Source organism: Salmo trutta, unplaced genomic scaffold (assembly GCF_901001165.1).
Source record: "Salmo trutta unplaced genomic scaffold, fSalTru1.1, whole genome shotgun sequence".
Taxonomy (NCBI): Eukaryota; Metazoa; Chordata; class Actinopteri; order Salmoniformes; family Salmonidae; genus Salmo; species Salmo trutta.
In genome coordinates, this window is record NW_021822340.1 from 1,303 (window position 1) to 20,000 (window position 18,698).

The 18,698-nt window shown below is 42.1% G+C and overlaps 1 protein-coding gene across 1 annotated transcript in view; it reads left to right on the forward strand.

Annotated features, from left to right (window-relative positions):
• Window positions 1–17,213: 17,213 nt before the first annotated feature.
• Window positions 17,214–18,698, forward strand: part of LOC115181885 (uncharacterized) — a 2,934-nt gene continuing 1,449 nt past the window's right edge. The window contains exons 1-2 of the mRNA XM_029743567.1: window positions 17,214–17,702; window positions 18,436–18,510. Coding sequence (XP_029599427.1) covers window positions 17,565–17,702; window positions 18,436–18,510 — 213 coding nt within the window. The 5' untranslated portion in view covers window positions 17,214–17,564. The remainder of the gene's footprint in view (window positions 17,703–18,435; window positions 18,511–18,698) is intronic.

Below are 18,698 nucleotides of genomic sequence, written 5' to 3' on the forward strand. Positions count from 1 at the left end.
GGTAGTGCACTACTTTAGACCAGGGTCCATAGGGGTAGCGCACTACTTTAGACCAGGGCCATGGGGGTAGTGCACCTACTTTAGACCAGGGCCCATGGGGTAGTGCACTACTTTAGACCAGGGCCCATAGGGGTAGGTCACTATATAAGGATTAGGGTGCAGCCTTTGAGCGAAGCAGTGTGGTACCTGAGCGGAATAGTGAGCGGGGGAGAAAAGAGAGAAAAACTGAGTGTCTTTCTGTGCATCATGGTTGGAACCACAGCTGGTTCCTAGTATTTCCTCTCCACGTCATCATAACTATCTAAAAGACTAACCACAGCTGGTTACTAGTAGTGCCTTCTCCATGTCATTAGCATTATCTATAGGATTAACCACAGCTGGTTACTAGTAGTTCCTACTCCACATCATCAGCATTATCTATAGGATTAACCACAGCTGGTTACTAGTAGTTCCTACTCCATGTCATCAGCATTATCTATAGGATTAACCACAGCTGGTTATTAGTAGTGCCTTCTCCATGTCATCAGCATTATCTATAGGATTAACCACAGCTGGTTACTAGTAGTGCCTACTCCACATCATCAGCATTATCTATAGGATTAACCACAGCTGGTTACTAGTAGTTCCTACTACACATCATCAGCATTATCTATAGGATTAACCATAGCTGGTTACTAGTAGTTCCTACTCCACATCATCAGCATTATCTATAGGATTAACCATAGCTGGTTACTAGTAGTTCTACTCCACATCATCAGCATTATCTATAGGATTAACCATAGCTGGTTACTAGTAGTTCCTACTACACATCATCAGCATTATCTATAGGATTAACCACAGCTGGTTACTAGTAGTTCTTACTCCACATCATCAGCATTATCTATAGGATTAACCACAGCTGGTAACTAGTAGCTCCTACTCCAAGTCATCAGCATTGTCGATTGGATTAACCATAGCTGGTTACTAGTAGTGCCTTCTCCACATCATCAGCATTATCTATTGGATTAACCATAGCTGGTTACTATTCTATGATAAAAACATTGTATTTCATTTTATTCTATAAGGTAAAGATAAAATAACATGAAGATGAGATAACATGAAGATAAGATAACATGAAGATTAGATAACATAGGATAAGATAACATGAAGATTGAGATAACATGAAGATAAGATAACATGAAGATAAGATAACATGAAGATAAGATAACATGAAGATAAGATAACATGAAGATGAGATAACATGAAGATGAGATAACATGAAGATAAGATAACATGAAGATAAGATAACATGAAGATGAGATAACATGAAGATAAGATAACATGAAGATAAGATAACATGAAGATAAAATAACACGAAGATTAGATAACATAGGATAAGATAACATGAAGATGAGACAACATGAAGATAAGATAACATGAAGATAAAATAACATGAAGATAAGATAACATGAAGATGAGATAACATGAAGATAAAATAACATGAAGATAAGACAACATGAAGATAAGATAACATGAAGATAAGATAACATAGGATAGATAACATGAAGATAAGATAACATGAAGATGAGATAACATTGAAGATAAGACAACATGAAGATAAGACAACATGAAGATAAGATAACATGAAGATAAGATAACATAGGATAAGATAACATGAAGATAAGATAACATGAAGATAAGATAACATGAAGATGAGATAACATAGGATAAGATAACATGAAGATAAGATAACATGAAGATAAGATAACATGAAGATGAGATAACATAGGATAACATAACATGAAGATGAGATAACATGAAGATGAGATAACATAAGATAAGATAACATGAAGATAAGATAACATGAAGATGAGATAACATAGGATAAGATAACATGAAGATGAGATAACATGAAGATAAGATAACATGAAGATAAGATAACATGAAGATGAGATAACATGAAGATAAGATAACATGAAGATAAGATAACATGAAGATGAGATAACATGAAGATGAGATAACATAGGATAAGATAACATGAAGATAAGATAACATGAAGATAAAATAACATGAAGATTAGATAACATGAAGATGAGATAACATGAAGATAAGATAACATGAAGATAAGATAACATGAAGATAAGACAAAGATAACAGAACATGACGTGACATAAAGATGAGATAACTTAACATGACAAGACATGACATAAAGATAAGATAACATGACATAGCATACAGATACGATTTGATAAAGTTAAGAGATAAATGTCCATTTTGGTAGAAATAGCTGAGTGCTGCACAACACCTAACTTCCTGTGGGGAATTCAGAAATTCTAGCAGCCACAGAGACACTTTTACCTTGGTAAGACAATGAACTGTGGTTTGGAAATAACTTTGCTGCTAGACACCTTCAATTTCTAGTAATGCTTACAGCACGAAAACTCAGACTCTCGCTGTATCCCAAATCTCACCATGTTCACTATATAGTTCACTACTTTTGGCCAAGGCCCATAGCATAGTGCACTATGTAGGGAATAGGTTGCCTTTTGGGACGCAGTATTGGTGATGTAAATTTGCAATTTTTACAAGAACTCTCCTACAGTGAGGGAAAAAAGTATTTGATTCCCTGCTGATTTTGTACGTTTGCCCACTGACAAAGAAATGATCAGTCAATAATTTTAATGGTAGGTTTATTTGAACAGTGAGAGACAGAATACAAAAACAAAATCCAGAAAAACGCATGTCAAAAATGTTATAAATTGATTTGCATTTTAATGAGGGAAATAAGTATTTGACCCCCTCTCAATCAGAAAGATTTCTGGCTCCCAGGTGTCTTTTATACAGGTTACGAGCTGAGATTAGGAGCACACTCTTAAAGGGAGTGCTCCTAATCTCAGTTTGTTACCTGTATAAAAGACACCTGTCCACAGAAGCAATCAATCAATCAATTAGATTCCAAACTCTCCACCATGGCCAAGACCAAAGAGCTCTCCAAGGATGTCAGGGACAAGATTGTAGACCTACACAAGGCTGGAATGGGCTACAAGACCATCGCCAAGCAGCTTGGTGAGAAGGTGACAACAGTTGGTGCGATTATTCGCAAATGGAAGAAACACAAAAGAACTGTCAATCTCCCTCGGTCTGGGGCTCCATGCAAGATCTCACCTCGTGGAGATGCAATGATCATGAGAACGGTGAGGAATCAGCCCAGAACTACACGGGAGGATCTTGTCAATAATCTCAAGGCAGCTGGGACCATAGTCACCAAGAAAACAATTGGTAACACTACGCCGTGAAGGACTGAAATCCTGCAGCGCCTGCAAGGTCCCCCTGCTCAAGAAAGCACATATACATGCCCGTCTGAAGTTTGCCAATGAACATCTGAATGATTCAGAGGACAACTGGGTGAAAGTGTTGTGGTCAGATGAGACCAAAATGGAGCTCTTTGGCATCAACTCAACTCGCCGTGTTTGGAGGAGGAGGAATGCTGCCTATGTCCCCAAGGACACCATCCCCACCGTCAAACATGGAGGTGGAAACATTATGCTTTGGAGGTGTTTTTCTGCCAAGGAGACAGGACAACTTCACTGCATCAAAGGGACAATGGGCGGGGCCATGTACCGTCAAATCTTGGGTGAGAACCTCCTTCCCTTGTCAGGGCATTGAAAATGGGTCGTGGATGGGTATTCCAGCATGACAATGACCCAAAACACACGGCCAAGGCAACAAAGGAGTGGCTCAAGAAGAAGCACATTATGGTCCTGGAGTGGCCTAGCCAGTCTCCAGACCTTAATCCCATAGAAAATCTGTGGAGGGAGCTGAAGGTTCGAGTTGCCAAACGTCAGCCTCGAAACCTTAATGACTTGGAGAATATCTGCAAAGAGGAGTGGGAAAAAATCCCCCTGAGATGTGTGCAAACCTGGTGGCCAACTACAAGACACTTCTGACCTCTGTGATTGCCAACAAGGGTTTTGCCACCAAGTACTAAGTCATGTTTTGCAGAGGGGTCAAACACTTATTTCCCTCATTAAAATGCAAATCAATTTCTAACATTTATGACATGCATTTTTCTGTATTTTTTGTCTCTCACTGTTCAAATACACCTACCATTAAAATTATAGACTGATCATTTCTTTGTCAGTGGGAAAACAAACAAAATCAGCAGGGGATCAAATACTTTTTTCCCCTCACTGCATATATCACACCAACTCAGCCCAGGTTTACTCCTATATATCACACCAACTCAGCCCAGGTTACCTCCTATATATCACACCAACTCAGCCCAGGTTACCTCCTATATATCACACCAACTCAGCCCAGGTTACCTCCTATATATCACACCAACTCAGCCCAGGTTACCTCCTATATATCACACCAACTCAGCCCAGGTTACCTCCTATATATCACACCAACTCAGCCCAGGTTACCTCCTATATATCACACCAACTCAGCCCAGGTTACCTCCTATATATCACACCAACTCAGCCCAGGTTACCTCCTATATATCACACCAACTCAGCCCAGGTTACCTCCTATATATCACACCAACTCAGCCCAGGTTTACTCCTATATATCACACCAACTCAGCCCAGGTTAACTCCTATATATCACACCAACTCAGCCCAGGTTACCTCCTATATATCACACCAACTCAGCCCAGGTTACCTCCTATATATCACACCAACTCAGCCCAGGTTTACTCCTATATATCACACCAACTCAGCCCAGGTTTACTCCTATATATCACACCAACTCAGCCCAGGTTACCTCCTATATATCACACCAACTCAGCCCAGGTTACCTCCTATATATCACACCAACTCAGCCCAGGTTACCTCCTATATATCACACCAACTCAGCCCAGGTTACCTCCTATATATCACACCAACTCAGCCCAGGTTTACTCCTATATATCACACCAACTCAGCCCAGGTTTACTCCTATATATCACACCAACTCAGCCCAGGTTTACTCCTATATATCACACCAACTCAGCCCAGGTTACCTCCTATATATCACACCAACTCAGCCCAGGTTTACTCCTATATATCACACCAACTCAGCCCAGGTTTACTCCTATATATCACACCAACCCAGCCCAGGTTTACTCCTATATATCACACCAACTCAGCCCAGGTTACCTCCTATATATCACACCAACTCAGCCCAGGTTTACTCCTATATATCACACCAACTCAGCCCAGGTTACCTCCTATATATCACACCAACTCAGCCCAGTTTACCTCCTATATATCACACCAACTCAGCCCAGGTTACCTCCTATATATCACACCAACTCAGCCCAGGTTACCTCCTATATATCACACCAACTCAGCCCAGGTTTACTCCTATATATCACACCAACTCAGCCCAGGTTACCTCCTATATATCACACCAACTCAGCCCAGGTTTACTCCTATATATCACACCAACTCAGCCCAGGTTACCTCCTATATATCACACCAACTCAGCCCAGGTTACCTCCTATATATCACACCAACTCAGCCCAGGTTACCTCCTATATATCACACCAACTCAGCCCAGGTTACCTCCTATATATCACACCAACTCAGCCCAGGTTACCTCCTATATATCACACCAACTCAGCCCAGGTTTACTCCTATATATCACACCAACTCAGTCCAGGTTACCTCCTATATATCACACCAACTCAGCCCAGGTTAACTCCTATATATCACACCAACTCAGCCCAGGTTACCTCCTATATATCACACCAACTCAGCCCAGGTTACCTCCTATATATCACACCAACTCAGCCCAGGTTACCTCCTTATATCACACCAACTCAGCCCAGGTTACCTCCTATATATCACACCAACTCAGCCCAGGTTTACTCCTATATATCACACCAACTCAGCCCAGGTTTACTCCTATATATCACACCAACTCAGCCCAGGTTACCTCCTATATATCACACCAACTCAGCCCAGGTTAACTCCTATATATCACACCAACTCAGCCCAGGTTAACTCCTATATATCACACCAACTCAGCCCAGGTTACCTCCTATATATCACACCAACTCAGCCCAGGTTTACTCCTATATATCACACCAACTCAGCCCAGGTTAACTCCTATATATCACACCCAACTCAGCCCAGGTTTACTCCTATATATCACACCAACTCAGCCCAGGTTACCTCCTATATATCACACCAACTCAGCCCAGGTTACCTCCTATATATCACACCAACTCAGCCCAGGTTTACTCCTATATATCACACCAACTCAGCCCAGGTTTACTCCTATATATCACACCAACTCAGCACAGGTTTACTCCTATATATCACACCAACTCAGCCCAGGTTAACTCCTATATATCACACCAACTCAGCCCAGGTTAACTCCTATATATCACACCAACTCAGCCCAGGTTTACTCCTATATATCACACCAACTCAGCCCAGGTTACCTCCTATATATCACACCAACTCAGCCCAGGTTACCTCCTATATATCACACCATCTCAGCCCAGGTTAACTCCTATATATCACACCAACTCAGCCCAGGTTACCTCCTATATATCACACCAACTCAGCCCAGGTTACCTCCTATATATCACACCAACTCAGCCCAGGTTTACTCCTATATATCACACCAACTCAGCCCAGGTTTACTCCTATATATCACACCAACTCAGCCCAGGTTAACTCCTATATATCACACCAACTCAGCCCAGGTTAACTCCTATATATCAGACCAACTCAGCAGAGTGTTTACTCCTATATATCACACCAACTCATATATATTTTTCCAATGCAGTTCCTCTCTACACGTCATCCATAAGGCCACTGTGACCTCACAACATATAGAGTTTCTGTACAAATAGATCAATAAAGGGAGGATTGTGTTGTATTGCAGATGTATTGGTCCTGAAAACGTTGTTAAGGCTGTTGTCAAAATTATTTGAGGTAAAAGAGATAAGAGGCTGTTGAACAAGTGGATACGTTCCAAATGGAACTCTATTCCCTTTTTAGTGCACTAATTTCATAATCCATAGGGTAGTGCACTACTTTAGACCAGAGCCCATAGGGGTAGCGCACTACTTTTGACCAGGACCCATAAGGTAGTGCACTACTTTCGACCAGGGCCCATAAGGTAGTGCACTACTTTAGACCAGGGCCCATAGGGTAGTGCACTACTTTAGACAAGGGCCCATAAGGTAGTGCACTACTTTAGACCAGGGCCCATTGGGTAGTGCACTATATAAGGATTAGGGTGCAGCCTTTGAGTGGAAGCAGTGTGTGTACTGAGCGGAATAGTGAGCGGGGGAGAAAAGAGAGAAAAGCTGAGTGTCTTTCTGTGCATCATGGTTGGAACCACAGCTGGTTACTAGTAGTTCCTACTCCACGTCATCAGCATTATCTATTGGATTAACCATAGCTGGTTACTAGTAGTTCCTACTCCACATCATCAGCATTATCTATAGGATTAACCACAGCTGGTTACTAGTAGTTCCTACTCCACGTCATCAGCATTATCTATAGGATTAACCACAGCTGGTTACTAGTAGTTCCTACTCCACGTCATCAGCATTATCTATAGGATTAACCACAGCTGGTTACTAGTAGTTCCTACTCCACATCATCAGCATTATCTATAGGATTAACCATAGCTGGTTACTATTCTATGATAAAAAGATTGTATTTCATTTTATTCTATAAGGTAAAGATAAAATAACATGAAGATGAGATAACATAGGATAAGATAACATGAAGATAAGACAACATGAAGATAAGATAACATGAAGATAAAATAACATGAAGATAAGATAACATGAAGATGAGATAACATGAAGATAAAATAACATGAAGATAAGACAACATGAAGATAAGATAACATGAAGATAAGATAACATAGGATAAGATAACATGAAGATAAGATAACATGAAGATGAGATAACATGAAGATAAGACAACATGAAGATAAGACAACATGAAGATAAGATAACATGAAGATAAGATAACATAGGATAAGATAACATGAAGATAAGATAACATGAAGATAAGATAACATGAAGATGAGATAACATAGGATAAGATAACATGAAGATAAGATAACATGAAGATAAGATAACATGAAGATGAGATAACATAGGATAACATAACATGAAGATGAGATAACATGAAGATGAGATAACATAAGATAAGATAACATGAAGATAAGATAACATGAAGATGAGATAACATAGGATAAGATAACATGAAGATGAGATAACATGAAGATAAGATAACATGAAGATAAGATAACATGAAGATGAGATAACATGAAGATAAGATAACATGAAGATAAGATAACATGAAGATGAGATAACATGAAGATGAGATAACATAGGATAAGATAACATGAAGATAAGATAACATGAAGATAAAATAACATGAAGATTAGATAACATGAAGATGAGATAACATGAAGATAAGATAACATGAAGATAAGATAACATGAAGATAAGATAACATGAAGATAAGACAAAGATAACAGAACATGACGTGACATAAAGATGAGATAACTTAACATGACAAGACATGACATAAAGATAAGATAACATGACATAGCATACAGATACGATTTGATAAAGTTAAGTGATAAATGTCCATTTTGGTAGAAATAGCTGAGTGCTGCACAACACCTAACTTCCTGTGGGGAATTCAGAAATTCTAGCAGCCACAGAGACACTTTTACCTTGGTAAGACAATGAACTGTGGTTTGGAAATAACTTTGCTGCTAGACACCTTCAATTTCTAGTAATGCTTACAGCACGAAAACTCAGACTCTCGCTGTATCCCAAATCTCACCATGTTCACTATATAGTTCACTACTTTTGGCCAAGGCCCATAGCATAGTGCACTATGTAGGGAATAGGTTGCCTTTTGGGACGCAGTATTGGTGATGTAAATTTGCAATTTTTACAAGAACTCTCCTACAGTGAGGGAAAAAAAGTATTTGATTCCCTGCTGATTTTGTACGTTTGCCCACTGACAAAGAAATGATCAGTCTATAATTTTAATGGTAGGTTTATTTGAACAGTGAGAGACAGAATACAAAAACAAAATCCAGAAAAACGCATGTCAAAAATGTTATAAATTGATTTGCATTTTAATGAGGGAAATAAGTATTTGACCCCCTCTCAATCAGAAAGATTTCTGGCTCCCAGGTGTCTTTTATACAGGTTACGAGCTGAGATTAGGAGCACACTCTTAAAGGGAGTGCTCCTAATCTCAGTTTGTTACCTGTATAAAAGACACCTGTCCACAGAAGCAATCAATCAATCAATTAGATTCCAAACTCTCCACCATGGCCAAGACCAAAGAGCTCTCCAAGGATGTCAGGGACAAGATTGTAGACCTACACAAGGCTGGAATGGGCTACAAGACCATCGCCAAGCAGCTTGGTGAGAAGGTGACAACAGTTGGTGCGATTATTCGCAAATGGAAGAAACACAAAAGAACTGTCGATCTCCCTCGGTCTGGGGCTCCATGCAAGATCTCACCTCGTGGAGTTGCAATGATCATGAGAACGGTGAGGAATCAGCCCAGAACTACACGGGAGGATCTTGTCAATAATCTCAAGGCAGCTGGGACCATAGTCACCAAGAAAACAATTGGTAACACTACGCCGTGAAGGACTGAATCCTGCAGCGCCCGCAAGGTCCCCCTGCTCAAGAAAGCACATATACATGCCCATCTGAAGTTTGCCAATGAACATCTGAATGATTCAGAGGACAACTGGGTGAAAGTGTTGTGGTCAGATGAGACCAAAATAGAGCTCTTTGGCATCAACTCAACTCGCCGTGTTTGGAGGAGGAGGAATGCTGCCTATGACCCCAAGGACACCATCCCCACCGTCAAACATGGAGGTGGAAACATTATGCTTTGGAGGTGTTTTTCTGCCAAGGAGACAGGACAACTTCACTGCATCAAAGGGACAATGGACGGGGCCATGTACCGTCAAATCTTGGGTGAGAACCTCCTTCCCTTGCCAGGGCATTGAAAATGGGTCGTGGATGGGTATTCCAGCATGACAATGACCCAAAACACACGGCCAAGGCAACAAAGGAGTGGCTCAAGAAGAAGCACATTATGGTCCTGGAGTGGCCTAGCCAGTCTCCAGACCTTAATCCCATAGAAAATCTGTGGAGGGAGCTGAAGGTTCGAGTTGCCAAACGTCAGCCTCGAAACCTTAATGACTTGGAGAATATCTGCAAAGAGGAGTGGGAAAAAATCCCCCTGAGATGTGTGCAAACCTGGTGGCCAACTACAAGAAACTTCTGACCTCTCTGATTGCCAACAAGGGTTTTGCCACCAAGTACTAAGTCATGTTTTGCAGAGGGGTCAAACACTTATTTCCCTCATTAAAATGCAAATCAATTTCTAACATTTATGACATGCATTTTTCTGGATTTTTTGTTGTTATTTTGTCTCTCACTGTTCAAATACACCTACCATTAAAATTATAGACTGATCATTTCTTTGTCAGTGGGAAAACAAACAAAATCAGCAGGGGATCAAATACTTTTTCCCCCTCACTGCATATATCACACCAACTCAGCCCAGGTTACCTCCTATATATCACACCAACTCAGCCCAGGTTACCTCCTATATATCACACCAACTCAGCCCAGGTTACCTCCTATATATCACACCAACTCAGCCCAGGTTTACTCCTATATATCACACCAACTAACCCCAGGTTAACTCCTATATATCACACCAACTCAGCCCAGGTTACCTCCTATATATCACACCAACTCAGCCCAGGTTACCTCCTATATATCACACCAACTCAGCCCAGGTTTACTCCTAAATATCACACCAACTCAGCCCAGGTTAACTCCTATATATCACACCAACTCAGCCCAGGTTACCTCCTATATATCACACCAACTCAGCCCAGGTTACCTCCTATATATCACACCAACTCAGCCCAGGTTACCTCCTATATATCACACCAACTCAGCCCAGGTTTACTCCTATATATCACACCAACTCAGCCCAGGTTACCTCCTATATATCACACCAACTCAGCCCAGGTTTACTCCTAAATATCACACCAACTCAGCCCAGGTTACCTCCTATATATCACACCAACTCAGCCCAGGTTACCTCCTATATATCACACCAACTCAGCCCAGGTTTACTACTATATATCACACCAACTCAGCCCAGGTTTACTACTATATATCACACCAACTCAGCCCAGGTTAACTCCTATATATCACACCAACTCAGCCCAGGTTTACTCCTATATATCACACCAACTCAGCCCAGGTTACCTCCTATATATCACACCAACTCAGCCCAGGTTACCTCCTATATATCACACCAACTCAGCCCAGGTTACCTCCTATATATCACACCAACTCAGCCCAGGTTTACTCCTATATATCACACCAACTCAGCCCAGGTTACCTCCTATATATCACACCAACTCAGCCCAGGTTACCTCCTATATATCACACCAACTCAGCCCAGGTTTACTCCTAAATATCACACCAACTCAGCCCAGGTTAACTCCTATATATCACACCAACTCAGCCCAGGTTACCTCCTATATATCATACCAACTCAGCCCAGGTTACCTCCTATATATCACACCAACTCAGCCCAGGTTTACTCCTATATATCACACCAACTCAGCCCAGGTTACCTCCTATATATCACACCAACTCAGCCCAGGTTTACTCCTAAATATCACACCAACTCAGCCCAGGTTACCTCCTATATATCACACCAACTCAGCCCAGGTTACCTCCTATATATCACACCAACTCAGCCCAGGTTTACTGCTATATATCACACCAACTCAGCCCAGGTTACCTCCTATATATCACACCAACTCAGCCCAGGTTACCTCCTATATATCACACCAACTCAGCCCAGGTTTACTCCTATATATCACACCAACTCAGCCCAGGTTACCTCCTATATATCACACCAACTCAGCCCAGGTTTACTCCTATATATCACACCAACTCAGCCCAGGTTTACTCCTATATATCACACCAACTCAGCCCAGGTTACCTCCTATATATCACACCAACTCAGCCCAGGTTTACTCCTATATATCACACCAACTCAGCAGAGTGTTTACTCCTATATATCACACCAACTCATATATATTTTTCCAATGCAGTTCCTCTCTACACGTCTTCCATAAGGCCACTGTGACCTCACAACATATAGAGTTTCTGTACAAATAGATCAATAAAGGGAGGATTGTGTTGTATTGCAGATGTATTGGTCCTGAAAACGTTGTTAAGGCTGTTGTCAAAGTTATTTGAGGTTAAAAGTGCTAGTAAAAGCACCCTATAGCTGAGTGTCTTTCTGTGCATCATGGTTGGAACCACAGCTGGTTACTAGTAGTTCCTACTCCACATCATCAGCATTATCTATAGGATTAACCACAGCTGGTTACTAGTAGTTCCTACTCCACATCATCAGCATTATCTATAGGATTAACCACAGCTGGTTACTAGTAGTGCCTTCTCCATGTCATCAGCATTATCTATAGGATTAACCACAGCTGGTTACTAGTAGTTCCTACTCCATGTCATCAGCATTATCTATATGATTAACCACAGCTGGTTACTAGCAGTTCCTGCTCCACATCATCAGCATGATAATGATGGAGGTGGTAGGTATTTAGACATGTCTCTGGGTAGTGGAGGTGGTTGTTAATTAGACATGTCTCTGGGTAGTAGAGGTGGTAGGTAATTAGACATGTCTCTGGGTAGTGGAGGTGGTAGGTATTTAGACATGTCTTTGGGTAGTAGAGGTGGTAGGTATTTAGACATGTCTCTGGGTAGTGGAGGTGATAGGTATTTAGACATGTCTCTGGGTAGTGGAGGTGGTAGGTAATTAGACATGTCTCTGGGTAGTGGAGGTGATAGGTATTTAGAAATGTCTCTGGTGGTTGAGCCACAGCTGGTTACTGTTAGTGCTCACGTTCCATGATTGTCTATCTATTCTACAGGGTTACAAAATATGGTTACCATATACAGTACATTTCCCATATAACATATACACAGTGCTGTAAAGTACTTAAGTAGAAATAATTTAACTTCAGGATCAGTGTCCCCCCGTGGACGGTTGAGCTAACGTAGGCTAATGCGATTAGCATGTTGTTGTACATAACCAGATGATTTCCCAGGACATAGATATATTGACAGAAAGCTTAAATTCTTGTTAATCTAACTGCACTGTCCAATTTACAGTGAACTAATGGCATGCTATTGTTTGAGGAGAGTGCACAGTTTTGAAGTTATTAATAAACCAATTAGGCACATTTGGGCAGTCTTGATACTATGCAATGGTTCATTGGATAAGTCTAAAACTTTGCAAATACACTGCTGCCATCTAGTGGCCAAAATCTAAATTGTGACTGGGTTGGAATAATACATTATGGCCTTTCTCTTGCATTTCAAAGATGATGGTACAACAACAAAAAATAGTTTTTTTCTTTGTATTATATTTTACCAGATCTAATGTGTTGTATTTGCCAACATTCCTCTCACATTTTCACAAACTTCAAAGTGTTTCCTTTCAAACGGTATCAAGAATATGCATATCCTTGCTTCAAGTCCTGAGCTACAGGCAGTTAGATTTGGGTAATTTTAGGTCGAAATGGAAAAAAAAGTTGTTTTCATGCGTATCTGTACTTTACTTTACTATTTATATATTTGAAAACGTTTACCTTTAATTCACTACGTTCCTAAAGAAAATAATGTACTTTTTACTCTATACATTTTTGTCATATCATTTTGAATGCTTAGCGGGACAGGAAAATGGTCCCATTCACGTACTTATCAAGAGAACATCCCTGGTCATCACTACTGAGGTATGACAATTGGGCACTTTTTCCACCAATGTATATACAGATAACATACAGTACAGTACATTACATTATATAACATATATAACATACAGTACATTACATTATATAACATAGATCACATCAGTACATTACATTATATAACATAGATAACATACAGTACATTACATTATATAACATAGATCACATCAGTACATTACATTATATAACATAGATAACATACAGTACATTACATTATATAACATAGATCACATCAGTACATTACATTATATAATATAGATAACATACAGTACATTACATTATATAACATAGATCACATCAGTACATTACATTATATAACATAGATAACATACAGTACATTACATTATATTATATAACATATATAACATACAGTACATTACATTATATAACATATATAACATAATGTCAGAGCATTTATCATTTTTAATAAAACGTCATTCTTTTCCATTTTTTCCATTTCAGTCATTTATCAGACGCCCTTATCCAGAGAGACTTACATCATTGCATTCATATTAAGATAGCTAGGTGACAAAACAACCTATCACAAACGTAGCAAGTAGATTTTCCCTCAACAAAGTAGCCAGTGGTAGCAGGAAAAGACAAGGGCATTAGCTGAGAAGGCAGATCGGCATACTCCTAATCACCAGCCTCTGACAACAGTATCTACACTCTTAGAAAAAAGGCTTCCAAAAGGGTTCTTCGGTTCTTTTCAACCCTTTGAGATCCATGTAGAACCTTTTAAAGGATTCTACATGGAACTCAAAAGGGTTCTACATGGAACTCAAAATGGTTCTACCTGCGACCAAAAACTGTTTTTCGAAAGGTTTCTCCATGAGGACAGACGAAACACCCTTCTGACCATAGAAAGCTTTTATTTTCTATGGTAGAGTAGGTCAGAGCGTGACAGGGGGTTTTGTCTAGTTTATTTATTTCTATGTTGGTTCTAGTTTCTTTTTTCTATATTGGGGCTTTGTCTAGTTTCTGTATTTCTATGTGGGGTTCTAGTTTCTGTATGTCTATGTTGTTTTTTTGGGGATGATCTCCAATTAGAGGCAGCTGGTCATCGTTGTCTCTAATTGGGGATCATATTTAAGTTGTTGGTTTTCCCACTAGGTTTTGTGGGAGATTATTTTGAGTAAGTGTATGTTGCACCTCTTCGTCACGGTTTGTTGTTTTGTTCATTAGTTTATTTGTATGTCTTGCATAGTTTCACAGTTACAATAAAACACAGTAAAATGTGGAATGATACACACGCTGCGCTTTGGTCTCCATCATACGACAAACGTTACAGAATCTCCCACCACCAACGGACCAAGCAGCGTGGTCAGGAGGACTGGACCTGGGAGGAAATCCTGGATAGGGCAGGACCCTGGACAAGGCCCGGGGAGTATCGCCGTCCAAAGGAGGAGATTGAAGCAGCGAGAGCAGAACGGTGATATTACGAGGCAGCGAGAGAGGAACGGCGACAATACGAAGAACTAGCATGGCAACGACGGAAGCCCGAAAGGCAGCTCCCCCCAAAATGTTTTTTTGGGGGGGTGGGGACACGGGGAGTTTGGTGGAGTCAGGTTTGGGACCTGAGCCAACTCCTCGTGCTTACTGTGGAGAGCTGAGGGGTGAACCAGAGCCAGTCAGGGAGACGAGTGAGGAACTCGACGCAAGATTCCGGAGAGAGGTGTTGGCATTGAGAGCGCTGCAGAGCGGGCGTGCTGAGGAGCGTGACACCAGTCTGGTGTCATATGCACCAGTTTCATGCATCTGGCCTTCAGTGCGCCTCCCCAGTCTGGTACGTCCTGTGTCTCCTCCACGCACTCGCTTGAGGGAGCGTGTGACCTGTCAGGCACCATGTTTTGTGGTGATACACACGGTGTCTCCAGAGCACATTCACAGCCCAGTGTGTCCTGTGCCAGCGCCCCGCACTTGCCGGGCTAAAGTGAGCATCCAGCCAGGACGGATTGTGCCAGCCCTACGCTCCAGACCTCCAGTGCGCCTCCACAGCCCAGTACGCCCTGTGCCTGCTCCTCATACTCGCCCTGAAGTGCCTGTCACCAGTCTGGCACCACCTGTGCCAGCCCCACGCATCAGGCCTCCAGTGCGCCTGCCCAGTCCGGGGTGTCCTGTTCCTGCTCCCAGCACTCGCCCTGAGGTGCGTGTTACCAGTCTGGCACCACCTGTGCCAAACCCACGCATCAGGCCTCCAGTGCGCATTCCCAGTCCAGAGCTTCCGGCGACAGTTGCCAGTCCAGAACTTCCGGCGACAGTTGCCAGTCCAGAACTTCCGGCGACAGTTGCCAGTCCTGAGCTTCCGGCGACAGTTCCCAGTCCAGAGCGTCCGGCGACAGTTCCCAGTCCGGAGCCTCCTGAGGTGGCGGCGCACAGTCCGGAGCCTCCTGAGGTGGCGGCCCACAGTCCGGACCCTCCTGAGGCGGCGGCCCACAGTCCGGAGCCTCCAGCGACGTCCCCCAGTCCGGAGCCTCCAGCGGCATTCTGCAGTCCAGAGCCTCCGGCGATGATCCGCAGTCCGGTGACACGAAAGCGGAACGATCAGATGGCAGAGCGGGGGCTATGCCCCGAACCGGAGCCACCTCTTATGCTGGGGAATAAGCAGGATGAGAGAGTTCTTTGTCCCGCACCAGAACCGCCTCCGATGCAGGAGAATCCGTGGGATGAGAAGGTTCTTTGTCCTGCACCAGAGCCGCCACTGACATTAGACACCCACCCTAACCCTCCCTGTTTTTTTTTGTTTAGGGTTTTGTGTTCAGAGTCCGCACTTTGGGGGGTGGGGGGGTACTGTCACATTCTGACCATAGAAAGCGTTTATTTTCTATGGCAGAGTAGGTCAGGGTGTGACAGGGGGTTTTGTCTAGTTTATTTATTTCTATGTTGGTTCTAGTTTCTTTTTTCTATCTTGGGGGTTTGTCTAGTTTCTGTATTTCTATGTTGTTTTTTGGGGGGATGATCTCCAATTAGAGGCAGCTGGTCATCGTTGTCTCTAATTGGGGATCATATTTAAGTTGTTGGTTTTCCCACTAGGTTTTGTGGGAGATTATTTTGAGTAAGTATATGTTGCACTTCTTCGTCACGGTTTGTTGTGTTCATTAGTTTATTTGTATGTCTTGCATAGTTTCACAGTTACAATAAAATGTGGAAAGTTACACACGCTGTGCATTGGTCTCCATCATACGACAAACGTGACAATACCAACCTCTTTTTCTTCACGTCACTCACCAAACTGACTCACCCCGCTCCCCCACCCCCATAGTGGCCCTTCCAAAAAAATCCCTCGGAACTGACCTGATCTGAGGTAGCTGGGGGGGGGGGGGGGGGGGTACTGAGGAAGAGTCACCCATTTAGGAGCAGAACACCTCTGATTTAAAGGAAACCTACCAAGAAGAGGAACCCACAAACCCCAAAACCTCCGTAACCTCTAACCATCATCGCTGTCTCCAGCAGACTCTGCTGCTGCACAGCTCTCTGTCTCACATATAAATAAACCCCAGAGAGACACCAGGCCACCATTACTGACTCACATTGACTCTCCATCTACAGACAGGTACAGTCAACATAGACTCCACAGCTTAACTCTAAAAGGACTCCTTGAAAGACTTCTCAAAGACTTCGAAAGACTTCTCAAGGGCATATTTTGATATATTTTGCGAGGCTTTTGTTCTGTGGATTGAAAGAACGTGAGCCGCTGTAACCAGGATAATAATATGAATTCAGCCCTGGATCTTGTTGTGGTAGTATGGTTGGGATTCTGCTCTGTAGTGGTTCTGGGACGCCCCCACCACTCTTGCTCTGACCTTGGGCCCAGAATCATAGAGGACATCGAAACCCTGCAAGGCCCTTTGGTGAGTTGAAATAGAAAGCCTTAAAGCTGTTTAAACTGATTTCTCTGGTCCGTGGTCATGGATGTGTCCCAAATAGCACCCTATTCAGTTTATAGCGCACTACTTTGGCCACATACCACAAACACCCGAGGTGCCTTCTTGCTATTATAAATAGTTTACCGATGTAAATTACAACCATAAATAAGTAATTTTTTGTGATATAGGGTCTGATATACCACATCTTTCAGCCAATCAGCATTCAGGGCTCGACCCACCCGGTTGATAACATGTTATAATGCCTAATGCATGTGGTACTATGACAGTCCTGTCCTGTACTACTGAGAAGGTCCCTTCTCCTGACCTTCATCAGATGACAAACAACAAACTTACAGTCAATTTACAGACGTCTTGGGATTTTCTCACTTCTTCAGCTGGGTCTCAAAGTTTCATGCAAATGTTCAAAGCCCCCCCAAGGGTTAGATGTGGGCTATGATGTTCACAGTTACAGTAGCCTAGTTCCCACCATCAGAGAGAACCATAGACTACAGTGAGGTCGCCCCCTAGGGGGTGGAGAGGGAAAGGTGGCCTGAGTAACATCATTTGATTATGATGGCGAAAGCAGTAAATTAAAGGGATGTATTTTCCAACTTCATGATGTACACATTTAGAAAAAGACAAGATCTATATGATAAATTGTTCTTAAAACTCTGCTTGAGTCTGTGTACTAAATGTCAAATGTACTCATTTTATTCAGGATCTGCTGGACACCAACTTGGTCAGCCAACCTGTCTTCCTGGAGCTCATGAGAGAGCTTGATGGCAAGTTTGAGGTAAATATCTCATATTCATTTCAGTTTTTCAACAAATGTTACTGAACTCAAAAAGTTCTGTACATAGTTTAATTTTTCAGTTTTAAAGCCAACATGATTTGTATATTCAACCTGCTGGCCCTGCTATTATAGATTCAACCTGCTGGCCCTGCTGCTGTATATTCAACCTGTTGGCCCTGCTATTATAG